The 17,256-nt window shown below is 42.2% G+C and overlaps 1 protein-coding gene across 1 annotated transcript; it reads right to left on the bottom strand.

Moving 5' to 3' along the window:
- Positions 1 to 1,519: 1,519 nt before the first annotated feature.
- Positions 1,520 to 16,933, bottom strand: SDCBP (syndecan binding protein). Its single transcript, XM_064706130.1, has 9 exons — positions 16,795 to 16,933; positions 12,351 to 12,431; positions 9,372 to 9,450; positions 6,758 to 6,867; positions 6,285 to 6,443; positions 5,120 to 5,295; positions 3,735 to 3,906; positions 3,090 to 3,181; positions 1,520 to 2,234 (listed from the first exon to the last, which is right to left on the bottom strand). Exons 2-9 carry the CDS (start codon positions 12,399 to 12,401, stop codon positions 2,180 to 2,182), a joined length of 894 nt encoding a protein of 297 aa, XP_064562200.1. The 5' UTR covers positions 12,402 to 12,431; positions 16,795 to 16,933; the 3' UTR covers positions 1,520 to 2,179.
- Between the last annotated feature and the right edge of the window lie 323 nt (positions 16,934 to 17,256).

Here is a 17,256-nt window from a genome sequence, read left to right as displayed (position 1 = left end):
AAAATTCATTTGAGATACAGCAAGCTACATGCCAAGACACTTCTTCACTGCTGAACTTGAGTCCTTCCTGGAAGAGCAGGTCTCCCAACCCAGGAAAAGCTACAATTAGCTACACATGCTAATGAGGAAGTGGTAGATGAGACTTTGTTTATTGCACACTGCCAAGCTGTGAAATGTTTGATTTTCTTTTTGGTGTGATCTCTTAGAATCTTTTGCATATGTCCCTTAAATGGACAAAGAAATAATTGAGATGCCACCACCACCCCCAGACCAATTCTTGATCCAAGTAAATTCTGAAGGAATAGCTACAGTGATTCCCCAAATATATCTTTACAAAATAATACCTCTACTGAACTCAACTTCTTTGCTTTGACTTCATGCTGCTGCCAACTATGAGGAAACCTGAAGTTCAGTAATCCTAGATTTCATAGCTGTAACCTGGAACAGAGCAGAGGGGGAAAAAATAGTAAAAAAATCACTAAACTTCAAGTCTCAGTTGAACATGCCCCTGACCTGTTGTGGTGGGCTGATCCCAATGATCAGCTTTTCACTCACCCTACCCCATAGCAAGAGGGAAAAGAGACTCAAAAGTGCAAAAGCTACAAGAATTTACAGATTGCAATGGATAGGAGAACTAAACAAAGGTAAAATAGAAACTGGGGAAGAAAAAAGAAATGATGCAAAGGTAATCATACCCTTATTCCCACAGCAGACTGATGCTCAGAACAACAACTGCCTTGGAAAGATTCCCCCCTAATTATTGCTGAGCATAATGGTGTTGAATTTTCCTTTGGTCAGTTTGGATCAGTGGCCTCAGCTGTGCTCCCTCTCTCCCTCTGGGAACAGGGGACAGACTGAGGAGCAGGAGAAGCCTTGACACTGTGCACATTCAACTCAGGAAACGCCCTGCTGTGTTATCAGCCCTGCTTTGGTCACAGGCCTCTAACACAGCCCCACACCCGCTCCTACAAGAAAATTAAATTCAACTCCTACTTCATTACCTTCATTAACCCAGCCAGACCCAGCACACCCAGCAAGCTGTAGGCCACTTTACAGTGAAATTGCAACTCTACAATTAGTACATCTTGTACAACAGCTGGCTGCTATTCCATGTTAAGCTTAAGGTGGAAAGAGAGTTAGAATCATTAGAGGGCTTGGGTTGGAAGGGATTTAAAGATCACCTAGTTCCCAGCTCCCAGCCATGGGCAGGGACACCTTCCACTTGACCAGGCTGCTGGGGTCCCATCCAGCCTGGCCTTACACACTTTGAGGGATGGGGCATCCACAGCTTCTCTGGGTAACCTGTTCCAGTGCCTCACCACCCTCACAGTGAAATTTTTTTTCCATTCAACACATCTTGCTTAAAGTAGTCCAGAGCTACCCCTTCTGAAAATTTCAATGTTAAAAGGAGTAAGATTTTTAAAATATTTTACACTGCATTTCCTATCTTAGTTGTTGGCTGAAACTGACCTCAATAAAATAAGCCTGTTTTACCTGAAGTAGGTACACACACAGGATGTAAAGTTTTGGTCATTTATTTGGTTATGTCTAAATCCTTAAAATAACATGGTTAAGGCGAGAGAGAAGCATATTCGTTACAATTCATATAACAAGTAATAAAAAGATTTGAGTATCTGTACACTACTTTAATTAACGCTTACTGATGCCTTGAGCTATATTCAGCTAAGTGGCATTTTTGTGTAAACAGTATTTACTAGAACAAAAAATTAACTAGTACTAGCCTTACTTCTAATATGCTATTTCAAATCTACTCTTGCAAACAAAAAGCAGTAAAAATACTCATTCTTTTTAGACATACAAAGCACAGCATTGTCCTGGGTAACAACATGTAGCTTTGCAAGTGATACCTGGTTCCTTTAGTTGCAATGGCTTATAGTAGTAGTAAGCTAAATAAAAGACCTACAAAAAGAAGTCATAACATAATTGGAATTTCACATTGTCAAGCATGTAAGGCTGCAAGTTTTACAGTGTGTGAATACACGAGATATGTTGAACGGTGACATTCCCAGCCATTATAGATGCAAATGCTTGATGCAGCATATCTTCTCTCAGCCTCCAGAAAGGCTCATGTGCAGAAGAAAGAGATCACTGAGTATAATAGCCCAAGTTTAGTGGAATCATCATTATATATATGTACACACACATCCATGGTGCAAGTTTAGACTTCAGGAACAGAGTGATCCATCAGGCTCTTCATGATGCTAGTTGCCATCCTAAGGAAAAGGAAAAGGCATTCAGGTTTGTAAGATAACTATAGAAGACCACTCAAGCCTCTGCTCACAGTAGCTTTGTCATGGCCAGTACTTCAATACAAACCAGAAGCTGGACTTTCACTCCACTATTTTTGACAAGTTGCTACAGACAGCTCATGAAACTGCACCCTGAGATTGAAGAGAAGCCCACAATGTTCAACACTTCTATTAGCACCCGAGCTGTGTTGTTGGTATCTTTGAGGGTCTGGACATGTGGCAAGCAGAGTGCAAGCACAAGGGAAGGAGAGCACAGGGAAAAGGTGGCTGTTAGACTGAGAACTGCTCTGTAGAAAGAGGATACCAAGCCAAGGGCGTATCCTTTTCCTTTACCTGAAAAAAAGACTCAATTACACCTGAAGCATTATTAATGTCTACTAACTTCAAAAAGTATTTATGCAGGACAGATTTAGTTGTAGAAAGCCATTGTTTCCAAAGGATTAGGAAGAAACCCAGAACCATCCTGCCCAGAATCACTTTTAAGCCACAGCAATTACTTGCAGTACAAACAACATTTTAGTTAAAAGGTAACAAATACCTTAGTATTCACTTCTTCGAAATTCAGGCTTAGTCAAAAGAAGTTTAGAAAAGGCTTTTTCCAGAGAGGAAAAGGCAAAGGATCATCACAAACACAGAATAGGTTAAAAGCAGTACCAACACACGCCAATTTAACTAAAACATCAGATTAAACAAATTTTCAGGCATCTCCACCCACCCTTTACAGTCTTCAAGTTTGTAATGACATCTTATCACGAGTACACTTTCTAGTCACTGTCCACTGGATTATAAATAACACCACGGCTGCTTTGTATTACCTACCTCTTTATTATATATTCATAAATACTGGAAGGCATGACAGTGATGGTCACTACGTTTCCAGCTGTTGCCAAGATGTCTGCAACCTGCGAGTCCTGTCAGAAACAAGAAGTCATATGAGCAACACAACTCAAGCTGACTTAGAAAGCAGTGGTTCAAGAGCTCCTTCTAGACACATTTCACGTGGTTTTGAGACTCCCCCAACTCCTTGTTTGGAGTATTCAACCTTCAGGACAAATCACTGAAACTGCAATGCCACTTCACAGACGTTTGGTTAAAAGTATCTTGCATGAACTGACTAGAGAAGGGACACAGATGTCATACACAATTCCTGCTAAAATTTGATGCAGGTTGGAAGGAGGAAGCTGACCCTTTCTTTGCCAGCAAGGTTGGACTACAGGTAAAAAGAGAGGGCCAGTCTTGCCAGGTAGAGGTAGAGAGGATGAGAATGAGCAGCCCTGACAACCAATACAAAACTGCACAGAGGCCTAAAACATCTGTCTCTCCAGTCAAGTTACATCATGACTGAAGTTTATATTTTATGAACACTGAAAAATATATTACAACCTTTTCTGTCTCTCCAAAACACACTACACAAACATAAAAAGCTCACAGCATTCCACACCCCGCACATAGTGGTTATTTTACCTTCAACCCAATTACATTCTGGCCATTAATTTCACAGATGTTGTGCTCTGTCAGAAGTCCATTTCTTGCAGCAGAACTGTCTTTCACTATTGAGGTTATTTTTCCATTCTTGAATATGAAACCAACATGTCCTGTGCTGTCCTTATGCATGGTAATAATTCGTTCAAAAGGTCTAAAAAGACATTTAAAATAAAAATCTTCAGTCTACTAAACCACAGAAAAAAACACATTCTATTTTAGCATCTTTAGCTTATAAAAAAGTAATTGTACTCTAAGGGGCTCATATTTTCTATATTGAAAAGTTGTTTGGTTTAACTTAATTTTGTTAATATTGTTGTATTAAAATATACTTGTTTATAAACATTATAAACCTATGTTGTCCCTGTTTTACAGATATTTCACCATCAGGATTAATAATAATAATACAAAAATCCCAAACAACATCCACCCACCTACCACCCCAACCAAACAAACATCCATTAAAGATAAAGTTTTCTACAAACATTACAAGGTCAATAAAACAGTGCAGGCAGTTTTAACAACTGTAGGTAGACTACAGGATTCTGAAAGCACAAGGCTTCCCCAACAACATTTCAACTGCTTTGGGGACAATAAACCTTTAAATTGTTCTTAAAAAGGCAGTAGATATCGGAAGAGGGTGCCATGTTGGGCACAGAAGTGGTAGTGAGAGCAGGGAATCTACTGGCACAATATTTTAATTCAGTGTTTGAAGTAACTGCCCCCAATCAAAGCAGCTGCCCTCCACTGAGTCAGGCTTGGTTCCTAAGCAGGAAAGAGCATGGAAAAAGCTTTGAGGCATATACTTAGTCACATGAAGGATCATCTGTCTTCTTGCAGCCTACAAGCCTTATGTTGAATCTGACCTGTGGTTACTACATACAGCTAGCTACAAGATCATTATTTAAAAAACATACTGGGTCATCAAGCATGCTTTTAGTAAAACTGGCATTCATTTCTATGTAAGCAACAGAGTTCACAAGAAAAAATATCATGCTACATAAAATGCAAATCAATTAATACAACAAACATTTTTTTACTTTTATTGTTGACTTTGACTTAACTAAATTAAAAAATTCTATCTGAAAAAAAGCACAGAACTCTTCAGAGTTTAAATTTAGCTTTTGGCATCTCTCACTCACTAGTTTATCTTGGAAAAATGTTACGCCTCATCATGCCCAGGAAGTTTACAATTTAGGAACCATTTTTATTGCTCCCCACAAAAGGGAACATTTCTGAAGATCTTTACTACTGAAGTACATGGACAATGAGATTTTGTTAAACCTGCACAAGCAAGGGGAGACCCAAATGCCTCAGAATTACTCAATGATGGATTATGGCAAATCCATATGTGCAGCTGGCTTTACCTGTCCCGAATGATCATTGAAATCCTTTCTGCAGAAGCCTGTTTCAGAACTTTGTGTGCTTTATCAGAACTCCATCCTGCACAGTTTTCACCATTGATCTGCAGAACTTGGTCCCCAAACCGCAGACCAGCAAGGGATGCTGGAGAGTTTGCCTGAACTAACTGGACAAATATACCCTACAAGAGAGGGGAAAAAAGGGAAGGGGAGGAGAAAGGGAAGTTCTTGCTTAAAGATGAAGACCAGTCACAGAACACACAGCCCCTAAAGTTTCCCATTCTACACAATATCAGCCAAACAGACAAGACAAAAGGACCTGCTAATTATCTCTTCGTAGGGGGCAATTTTGAAATTTCAGTCTATTTTTAGATATATTTGAAAGTCTGACAGATACTTAATGCAAGAACAAAGTTCTAAACCAAGCAAATCTATCTAGATCTCTAAATATTACAAATTTTAAAAAAATATTAGCATAACATTAAAGTCTTAAGCAAAGGGGTAAATACTTGTCTGTTTTAACAGGTGTTACAAAACTATTTCTAGTGAAACCACCCCTAAATCAAAGTAAAGCATATCAAAGCAAATTATAAATAATACCTTGGGAGAGAGGGGTGTTAAAAAAAACCATCACCCCATGCTACTCTACAAAAACCCCATTTTCTGCATTAGAAGAACTACAGAAAAGTATTTTAACCCTATATGCTACCTGCAGTACAAATTTTTTAAAACATTCAGATTAAATGACTTAAATGGTTTAAACACCTTTTACAAAAAAGGAGGTACTTGTAAACAGTGGGCAGTTATTACATACTACTGAACATTAAGTACTGCCCAGTATTTGCACAAAGGTAAAGACAAGCAGTCCTGAACTGATAAAAAGTATCACAGCAACTATGCAAGGACAAGTTTGCACTCTAAAGTGAAACAAAAAATATTTCATGTATTTTTCAGATCTTATAAAGCACAAGGCATTAAACTGCAGCTGTAAATTCAGTTTCTAGTCCAGAAAGCTGGAAATCTAATTACAAATCTAATGAAGGACTGTAAAATTCCAGTAACAGATAAGAAACCGTTATACAGAAGACTATTTTGTGACCACATGCTAACTTCACTGCTAATATAGTCCAGCAATAAAATCTCCGGAGGCAAAAGCAAATTCTACACTTACATTATCAACAGACTTAAGGCGAAGTCCAATTCTGCCATCCTGATCTTTACACAGAATTGCTTCACGGATGCCTTGTTTAATTTCTGCTCTGCGAATTCCAATATCATTTCCAGTCACTGGAGCTACCATGTAATTAGTAGAAGGTCGTGTTACCAGTTGCTGATTAAAACAAAACAGCCAGACAACTTAGTTTCAACTTTTAAGAACAGCTATATGTCAGTTTGTATGAAGTGGTATTTTAAAAAAACAACACACAAAATAAGCCACACCACCAAGTCTTCCCCACCCCTTCCCAACATTGGAAATGGATTGCTCAGTTTCAGAACAGATTAAAATAGGCACTGCAACTTAAATAATTCACCTCTCAGTCAAGTATGGTACTTAAGGCAAATAATAATCTGTTCTCTAGAACGCTAGATACACATTTAGTCTTTACACTTTTGTTTTCTAGAATATGCATGACTGGTACCTACACCCTGTGGCTGAGCAGCTGCTGCCACTGCTAAGTTTCTCTGCACCTCCTCCTCATTGAGGCTCAGGCCCATATACTGAGAAAGTTCTGGATACAATCTGGGGTACAAGCCTAGAGGAGAAAAACAAAACAAAAAATCAATACAACAGTTGGTTTAAAAGAAGGAGCAGTTAACTGCTTTCACAGGAACAATTACTTCAACAAATCTTGTGCTTTTGTAATTATTTAACTGGAAAATTATGGCAGAAGACTCACTTGAATCAGAATTGTTATTCTGGCCTGGTTCAGAAGAGTAACCAGACAAGCAGCACTTCTGAGAGAAAGAACTCAGAGGAGAACTTTCAGTTTCACTTACTCTATCCACCCTTTACAACACAAAGAACAACAGACACACGGTGACGTTCCAAAACCAACACTGTGCTGCACTGCACAAGGACACGCCCTTCAACTCCAGAACTTCAGGGCAATTATGGAGAACTGCTCCCCTCCCCATCCCCAAACCAGGTGTGCTGAAGAACACACACAGAGACCTTCCACCGAGTTCAAAAACAGCAAGAGGCATTCACACCAAGCATATTCCAGATCTGAGGCATGGGAAGGTTTCTGCAGAAGCCTCCTGGTTCTAAGGTTCACACTACAGTCTGCTGTGAGTCTTCATGAGAAAGCAGCTGTCAGTTTGTCACAGCTTCAAACTGGAGGGGCTTTACACATGCCTCTCAACAAGACAAAACACACAAAGCCTTTAAAACAACCCTCTATACCCAAGCAGAGAGAGGCACAAGGAGTGGGAGGAAAGGAAGCTGAACTGACAGGCTTGTCAGACCTTGAGCTGAACAACTCTGGAAATAACCTTGATATTGCTCTTGACATTCCACAGATCATTAACTGGTGCCATCTAACAGGTGCCAGTTATGAGAACTCTTAAGAGTCCCCCTGATATTCTCACTAAATGAGTGGGGACAGAAAAAGCTGCTTGGAGAGAGAGGCAGCGTAAAGAAAGGCTTCAGAAGCAGCCCACTACACAAGGCTTAGGTTTCTAGTGTTCATTTATGGGCAAAAATGTATAAAACCAGCTATTTTAAGAATCCATGTCTGACCAGCAACAGAAAGTAACTTTTCTGGGAAGGAGCAAAGGTCAATGCCAGGTGAATGCCAATATAAGCAAAGAGATTTTTTTGCTCTTTAATATGCTTTGCATGAGAGCAGTCTGATCATATTTCTGGACTAACCCAGAAGCTTATAATTCACCAATATTGATTAAAAAGCTTTTGATGAATAACTTTTCTATTTTGGCTTGCTTTTTCAAGCAAGCCCCTAGGATTATGCACAACACAGCACAAGATTTCTGCAGCTACACAATTCCTCTGTTTTGTTCTTTACTACACCAGATGCATTCTTTGCTGGCTGAATCAAATTCTCACTTAAAACAGAGAGCGCTCCAAATAATGGAACTCATAGCAGAACACAAAACTCTTGATGTTGTATAGTCTCCTGTTTCTGTAAGAACAGAAGCATTTCCAGTGGGTCTGGCAAATCCTATAGGTGATGTAAGGCCTTCTTTCATTTGGGATATATTGAATGACTGATCATTCTTCAGTCACAGAATTCCAGAGCAATTCACACACAAACTGATGTCAAAATTATGTTTTGGTTCCTGCTTGCTAAACACATGCAGGAGAATTCAAACTATGGACAGCAGAGCTGCCAAGACTGCTGAAGCAATCTCAAATCTGGTCTGGTGAGGTTAGGCCAGGTAAGTACCTAATCCAGATAGGATCTACCAGAGGCAACTCTGGTGAGCTATGCAAACATCTGCCTTAAAGTCATCTTAGACACAGAAGCACCCAGAGGAGAACTGGAGACAAAGTTCCATCCACCAACCTTTAATATCTGATTGAGCAATTCCTGACCACCATTCCAACACTGCTGCTGGTCTTGCTGATCACAAGGCTTTAGGCCTTTTAGACTTAAATTTACTAAAGCAGAGCTCTAACCTCAAACATACCTGTGCACCTCTGTGGATGTACACGTGCATGGAAGAAAAGAAGGAGAAAGTACAAGTACAAATCATTCAGCTTTAGATCTGATGGATTTCCCACCACAAATCTGATTCCAAAATCTGCTGCAAGCTTTATGTTGGTTGCACAAGATTAAGTGCCAGCTTCCTGGGCACTTGTTGACAGAGATTTGTCTTTGTCCCAAAGCAAACTCAGTGTAGAGCAAAGACTGACTCACACTGTCCTCTAAAGCTTATAAATACATATGTGATAAATAAGGACAACTAAGTGTCTGAGGTAAGAGCTGACAGAGCCCAAAGGCACCAACATCAAATCTTGTTATGGTAGGCACACTTGGAAAAGGTTGCAAAAAGAGAAGGGCGACTGCTTGCCACAACTTCCTTTTATAAGCAAACACTGTTTTTTGACTCCTATAGCACCTTACCAAGGTGGGTGTTAGCATTTCCAAAATGGAAATGTAAACAGGGTAACATTTATTTCCCTTTGTAAATAGGGTAACATATTTATAGCTATTTTTTACTGTACTGTTACCTCTAGGATTTCACAACTGCTTTCCACAACATCATCCATAGGATACTATGCAGTACATGAGCTTACCTCCATCACAAGGAATTGGAGCAGAAGCTTCAGACAAGATTGCTGGATTAGCTGGATTTGAAGAAAAGGCAGTCTGAGCCTAAAAGCAAAGAAACTCACATATGTTATCTTGCAGAAAAAATAAATCTTAATTATGCAGGCAGGAGACTCAGTATTTTCTTTTTTTCTTGTACATGCTAATTACTATTCATCTTGAAGTAATGAAGTCAAACTTTTTATGTGAAATAAATAGCTTCAATACAACATGCTATAATAGTATCAGAGCTACTTGGCAGATCAGCTCATATCTTCCTGAGAGAAAGAGCTACAATGATAATGTAAAAAGGGTTTCCTGTCAACCTGTTCTATTTACATCATTAAGCAAGTTAAAAAGCCTTAAAGGAAACATTACCTTTGTCCAAAAAAGCTTAACAAATAAGTTTTAAGGTGTGACCTTTAGCAGAGTGTTTTGCAATTACTTTTTTCAGCTAGGGAGCAGCAGTTTTACTTCTTCACACCATTTATAGACACTGTTAGTGAGATCCATAGTTCTTTTCAGGTGTCAAGTTCCACACAATCCAGTGCTACTAATATGTCTTCTGAAAGAATCAGACCTTCCAAGATTATTTTTCTACAGCCACTACAGTGAACACATTAAGCTTTATTTCTGTATTGCTGACTGGCTTACTTTATTAACTTCTCTTATATTTGTGAGTCAGTTTCCTTCTTCTCAATGCCTCAGCTCTATCTTTTTGCCTTGTGTGTTCATGACCAGTGAAAAACACAGCCTTAGAGAGGCCTCTTAAGCATGATGGAAATTGCTATTCCAGTAACTTTCCTGAGGTTGAATGTCAGAGGTGGGGGGGCAGGGGGAGGAAGTACTCAATGCATACTGAAACGTTACCCTGAACAGGACACATAAATTTTCTAACGCAACATGACAGTCAAATTACTTCATGATGTTAAGGAAACGCTTGAAAATAGAAAGCTTCTCAGTCCTGTTCACTCCAGGAAGTTGTCTTTAAAAAAAGGTTTCACAGCAAGAATGAGTCATTATTTAGCAATATCACGTGTATTTAGAAGCACAGGCTCCAACTCAAATGAGGGACAAAGAGAGCAGGTTAGAATAATATTTAATGTAACAAGTCTGTTTCTTTTAGCCAGCAGTCATTTGAATCTTAGTCACTCGCTGCAGATACAGACATCTTTCAGCACTCTGCCCCCTCTTCTCCTAAGAATGCCCTCAGACTTATTTAAAGAGACAGCATTTTTATAATGAATTCTTTGGGAGAAGGAAATAATTTAGCCTTTGATACCAGCAGGTCAAGGGAGGCGATTCTGCCTCTCTACTCGGCCCGTGTGAGACTCCACCTGGAGTGCTGTGTCCAGTTCTGGGACCCCCAGCACAAGAAAGACATGAACCTTCTGAAGCAGGCCCCAAAGAAATTATCACAGAAGTAATCAAATCAGAGGATGGAACAGCTCTCCTATGAGAAAATGCTGCCAGAGCTGGGTTGTTGAGCCTGGAGAAGAGAAGCCTACAGCAGCCTTCCAATACTAAAAGGGAGCTTTATAAGAAAGATGCTGACAAAACCCTTTAGCAGGGCCTGTTGCAAGAGGAGAAGGGATACAGGTTCTAAACTAACAGAGGGTTAGATTTAGATTTAGACCAGATATGAGAAACAAGTTTTTTCAAAATGAGGGTGGTGAAGCACTGGAATAGGCTGTCCAGAGAGGTGCTAGATGCCCCATCCTTGAAGACATTTAAGGTCAGGTTGGGACATTTAAGGCTCTGAGCAAAGTGATGGAGTTGAATATATCCCTGTTTGTTGCAGAGGACTTTTACCCAAACTGCTCAGTGATTCTATGAAAAGTATCAGTGAAAATGTTATGGCTTACTGATTACATTTATGAACATTTTCAACTGTAATGCATAAGCTCTAGCAGGTGGTCAATAAAAGGCCAAAGGAGCCTGCTCTTGGCTCCAGGCTAATCAATTTTTAGTCCAGCTTTACCAGACTGTAGATAAAGGACTGTGGTTACATAAGAAGAATGGAGTGGGCGGACACAACAAGGAGCAATCCCAACACAGCACCCACAACTGCAAAAGCCCCACCCCACACATACAAACACAGATGAGACAGGGCACTGCATTTTGGGATAGCACAGGAGAGTTAAGAAGCTGTTCTAGTAGTTTGCTTGATGGCTTCCCAATGAAAACAGCATAGACAAAAGTATCAGCCACCTTAAAACACACTATAACTTCTTGCTGTTGTTTAAACCAGGAAGAAATGCAGGTTAAGTTCAGGAAGAGGTAAAATGTTGAAGAAAGTAAGGAAACTCCTTGTGAAACACATCCACATCAAACTTCTCATAGACTTGTTAATTCATTCAAGTGTTTTTCATTATTTTGTTTCACAGATATGTTTTAGTCCTCATCATGTCTAATAATAAAACTACCAATATTCTTACAAATAAAGGGTTTTGCACAAAGGTGATAATCTTGGATGTACTGCAAGAACTGGTGACTACCATAAAATAGCCAGAGGACAAGTCTGATTCCAGATGCCATTAAGACAGCCAGTGCTATTTTTTTTTTGTTGTTTTTTTTGTTTTGTTTTTTTTTTACTCCAATGACCACAAAAACTTTCTGTCACAGATTTGGACACTGGCAATGAGATGCAGCAGATTTATTAGTTTAGTCATCAAGTCAGAGCTGAAGTATGTGAAGACACTGACTATATTTGTCTACTTAAGACCATGTATCTATACTTAAAAAAACCCAAACATATTAAAGACAAATGAACACAAATGAATAGATAAAGCAAAATAAATATATCCAAGTGGTAAAATAAGCATTAATCATATTAGATAAAGCTACAAAGTAAACACGTTGTCTTTTCCAACAAGTTCTCAACTACAGTAAGTCTCCCCTTTCCTGGATTAAATATCAGATAAGTTATTGTCATCAAAACTCATCTTTTTTAAAGTCCACCATACCTGAATAACTTTGTCCACCTTCAGATCTTCCAGGGAAGGATAGAGAGACATTTTGATGAAGTCCTACCGGGCAAAGGCAGACTAGAAAAAAAATCAAATGGAAAAGCAAACAAACAAGAGGATTAGCTTTCAGATATTTACAGAGTTTAACTCCTTAATTTTTTTCTTTTAAATAAATTAACCAGACTAAGTGCTAAACAAGTGTTCTGTGACCTGCCAGTCAGCAGTAAAGATATCTGGCACTACAGATGAATTCCATTAAGACTATCCATTTAATCTGTTATCAACAGCAGCCTTTGGCTAATAGGCTTTATTTAATATACTTAGCACTGTCAAAGTTTAGGTCTCAATGAAGAGAAAACCTACACAGAGCAAAACATTTTGCAGGAAGCAAAGAAAGACTATGGGAGGCCAAGAAGCAATTACAATGAGGTTTAGGAGGAAAAACCTAATCACTCCTGTCCCAACAGGGACAGCATTTTACATTCAACTGTGGAAGCTTCCGCTCTGCTGTCTAAAATATTTAAACACTTTCAACACTTCTAATATTCCACTGACCTGCTTTTGGCTGGGATAGAGCTAATGTTCCTCCTAGTGCTGTGTTTTGGATTTAGGATGAGAATATTAATAACACACTAGTTGTTTCAGTTGTTGCTAAAAAGTGTTTGTACTAAGTCAAGGGCTTTTCAGTTTCCCATGCTCTGCCAGTGAGAAGGCTGCAGAGGCACAAAGAGCTGGGAGGGGACACAGCCAGGACAGCTGACCCAAACTGGCCAAAGGGACACCATGTGGCATCATGCTCGGTATATAAACTGGGGGAAAACCTGGCCAAAGGCACAGGCATTGGTCAGCAAGTGGTGAGCAGTGGCAATGTGCACCACTCATTTTGTATATTCCAACTATTTAAATTGTTTTTTTCTTCCTTTTCTGTCACAATAAACTATCTAATTACATCAACCCATGACTTCTCACTTGACTCTTCTGATTCTCTCCCCCCATCCTGCTTGGGGGGGGAATCAGCAAGCAATTTTGTGGTGCTCAGTTTTAGGCTGGAGCTAAATCATGAGATCCGGCAAGAGGCCTCTAGACAGACCTTGGCTTCCATTCGCAACACATTAATTGCAGCAAGAGACCTGTAAAAACTAGGAAGATTCAGTCAGTGGTGAGTTTCAAAACACAGAAATTCCAGGCTGCCTGTCATGTGATGTTCAGAGAGCCCCTGTGACAACTTATCAGGAAGTAATAAAAAAAAAAAAAAAGTTTTAAAAAAAGGAAAAAAACCCCAAACCTAAAGCAAAACTCAAAAAAAAACCCCTAAACCACTTCACATGGTACTCTAAGGCACCACGCTGACATCCAGCTCTCCTAGAACCAGTCACCTGAGGCTTCAGGAAATCCCATTTTTCCAGAGCTGCTTAACTCACACTCTCACTGAGATCAGCTGAACTTCTGAAACCCACAATAAAACATTCCACATCAGTACATAGGAACATTTTAGTGAGAGGGATGGGGAGGGACATAACCAGAAGACAACAAAATGTGATACAGTTTTGCAAGTCACAGAAGGTACTGAAAACATAGTTAATACAGAAATTTTACTAAAGGATTTTGGTTTGGGGATTCATTTTCTCATTCAAAGAAATTGCTTATTAAAATAGCAATTTAGCAAAAATTTCAGACTAAAAGTGACCATTGCATAAATCCTTGAGCGACTGCTTCCTTAAGTGCAGACACAGTCTATTTCTAAATGAACGCCACACACACAGATGCCTAATGTGATACTGCAGTAACACAACAGACATCTCTTCATATTACACTAAATTCATCAACAGCTTTTATGTTTGCTCAGCAGGGCCCAACAGCTCTAGTATCATGTCAAACTGCAATTAAAACTTCAAAAAAGCATGCTCTCAATGTGACAGAGGTCTAAACTGTAAACACGTGGTCTGTTATATTACAATAATTAATTGTCACTGACTTTTTTGATTAATTGTTGCAACTCTACCAAACACAGTTAAAGCCTGGAAGCTATAACACAGGCATTTAAGGTCAGTTTGAAGTTCTGTTTTAATCCAGTATCAACCTGAACAATGAAATGCTTTTGCTCATCTGAAATGGCTAATGGCAAATGTAAGCCCAAGCTCTTGGTCAGGAAAGTGGTTCCTGGATGCTCCACTCTGCTTTTCACACCAGCCAAGGCACACACAGCATCAGAGTCAGCACGTCCCTCTGTGCCACAGCAGCCCTGGCAGGTTCAGGTGCTGGTCCCAGCACTGGCACATGTTCAGAGCCAGCACACCCTGGCAGCAGGAGAGGGCAGGCTAAGGACAGCGTGTTCCCAAAGGAGTCACCCCATGGCAGGGTGAGGAGAGGCGCAGCAGCAGCATTTTGCAGGTGATGATCTTGGCATCCACAGGGCTGCAGAGCACAGCACAGGCAGTGCCAGATCCCCTGCCCCAGTGACCAACTTCCATGGAACACCCTGGCCAGCTTTATTTCTCCTCCACAGACCAGTCTCGGCACACAGTTACTTGATCACCAGAAAACCCCAATCTTGCGCTAGTTATAAAGAGGAGCCCAGTGCTTTCTGCAGAAAAGCATTAGCAAAGCTAAACAAATACTAGTGCTCAGATTACATAAAACAACATTCCAGAAGTTTATCCTGCCCCTTGACAACCCCCTCAGCCTTCCCTCCCCAGCCAAGGGTTAACAATCCCAAGTGCTTGCCACAAAGGCTGGCTGGCTAGGCTGGCTCCCTTGCCATAAACCCAACGGTTCCTGGTTTTGGTTTTCCAACTAAATAGCCAGAGGAACAGTCACCACTGTAACTGCATTGAGCGAGCTCATAACTTTGCATATGGTAACACAGATACTTCATGTTAGATAATGTGAGAGCCACAAGAATATTGCATTTAGTTTAAAAAAGGATTGTTAAGTAATAATTGCCACCGTCAGTGACCACCAGTAATTGCAGGAAGAACTTGTCCACGACTTCTGTACAGTGTTATTCACAGTATAAACATGAATTTCAGCTGGTGCTCTAACGGCTTTAGGCGCTAGGGAGTGAATACCACAAAACGTGAGTCACTACAACCTCCTCTCCTCTCTTAAAAATCTATACCAACATCAGAATCATTTCCATACTGTGAGGAGACCAAGTGTTTAGGGAAGTAGAAATGAAAACAAAAGGAAATGCATGGGGCAGCAGCTGTAACTCAGCTGGCGACCCGCAAAAGCTGGCAGTAAAGACCTCGCCCCCCTCTTCAGTACACTTGGCTGGAAAGTCTGACTGCCCCTGCCAGCACGTCCCACTAAGGAGATCCTGTTTGCCAAAGGGAAGTACCGGGCCACCGACGGGAGAGGCATGAAAGGCGTCACTCGTGACAGCCCGAGTCTGCCAGCAGGAAGTCTCCAAGGTGGGAGTGATCCCGAGCTGCTTTCGGCGGCCTGGCTGGGAGGAGACGGGCTTCTCGACGCATTGTTCAGGTCGGAAAGCATGAACAAAGCACAGCAGGACGGTCCTGCGAAACCCCAACCTGGCCAGTCTGCAGTGACTGCTGTCTTTGAAAGCACCAGCAGCCAAAACTGTGGGAGGGGGGAAAAAAAAAAAACAAAACAAAAAACGGCCCCCACCCATATGTCTTCCTCCTGTAGCCCGTGGAAAAAGTACAACAGGCCACAATGTCGGCACCTACAGTGGAACACTGGTTCCCACTTCCAGAAACTAGAAGCTTATGAGCCCCGAAATTCATCTTTAGAGCAGATCGAGGACAACACTTCCCGAAGGTCAGGCTGAGACATCACGAACCGAGGAACGGTTTCGTAAGACGCGTTCTCTACTAATAACTCAGTATTTCCTTTCTGATACACATCTAATTAGCCTGGGAGCAATTGCCCTCATTATGCGCTCAGCTCCGAAACCTGCTGCCTCCATTTCAGACCTGAAGCAGGGCCCGCCTGCCTGAAAAGGCTCGTCGTATATCACTCCTGAAAAGGCCCGTCGTATCAGTCTATCGCTGCAGCACCCTTCAGCCCGTCACAAGAGAACTCAATACAAATGCCCGAGCCTCCGCCGTGCAGTGGCCGCGGAGCCCCAGGGAGGGGCCAGAAGGCGCTCCCAAACCCCAGAGCCGGGCACAGGCAGTCACACAGGGCATTATCCAGGCGCTGCTTTCCCTGTTCGCGGGCGGAGGAGCCCCCCGGGCCGGCAGCGCCCCGAGCCCGGCTAAAGCCTCCCCGCGGCCGGCTGCGGGGAGCGGCGGCCCCGCAGCTGGAGCGGGCACCCACACCGCCCTCGCAAGCGGCACAGCGGGGCCGCCCCGGCGCCGGTCGCCCCCTCCCCGCTCCGCCATGCCCGGCCCGCAGCCCCCCGTCCGTCCGCCCGCCCCGAGAAGCGCACAAAGGGCCGCGGGGAGGGGGCCCTGCCCGCCGGCCCCTCGCTTACCTCCGGCCCCGGGGGTTGTTTGCTGCCGTCCGTCGGGGCCCGCAGTACGGAGAGGGGCGGCGGGAGCAGCTCCCCTGGATCCCGGCAGCGCCGCTAGGAACGGAGCGGAGCGGGGGCGGCGGCGGAACTGGCCCGGCCCTGCGCATGCTCCGGCGGCGGCGGGGAAGGGGACGGGGCCGGGGCCATGGCTGGGTTTGGCTGCTGGCGGCTGTGGAGCGGAGGGCGGCGAGCGGGATGGCAGTGGCCTCACTCCCCTCAGGCTCCTTGTTTCACGCAGAATCTTGGCATCATCAAGGTTGGAAGAGATCTGCAAGCTCATCCAGTCCATCCGTCTACCTGGCATTACCGCTGTAACCACTGAACCACATCACCCAGCGCCAGATCCAGACGCCTCTTAACACCTCCAGGGATGGTGACTCCATCACCTTCCTGGACAACCTATTCCAGTGCTTGACCACTCTT

Source organism: Zonotrichia leucophrys, chromosome 2 (genome assembly GCF_028769735.1).
Source record: "Zonotrichia leucophrys gambelii isolate GWCS_2022_RI chromosome 2, RI_Zleu_2.0, whole genome shotgun sequence".
In the NCBI taxonomy this organism is placed as follows: Eukaryota; Metazoa; Chordata; class Aves; order Passeriformes; family Passerellidae; genus Zonotrichia; species Zonotrichia leucophrys.
Note: the sequence above shows the minus strand (reverse complement) of the source record. Positions and strands in the feature narration are given on the sequence as shown.

What these genes read in the sequence shown, in the direction of transcription:
- SDCBP (XM_064706130.1), bottom strand. Translation starts at nt 12,401, where the DNA reads ATGTCTCTCTATCCTTCCCTGGAAGATCTGAAGGTGGACAAAGTTATT. An exon ending in TCCAATTCCTTGTGATGGAG is followed by an intron (nt 6,868 to 9,371) that starts GTAAGCTCATGT and finishes TTTCTCCTCTAG; the next exon opens with GCTTGTACCCCAGATTGTAT. An exon ending in GCCTTAAGTCTGTTGATAAT is followed by an intron (nt 5,296 to 6,284) that starts GTAAGTGTAGAA and finishes CCTCTCTTGTAG; the next exon opens with GGTATATTTGTCCAGTTAGT.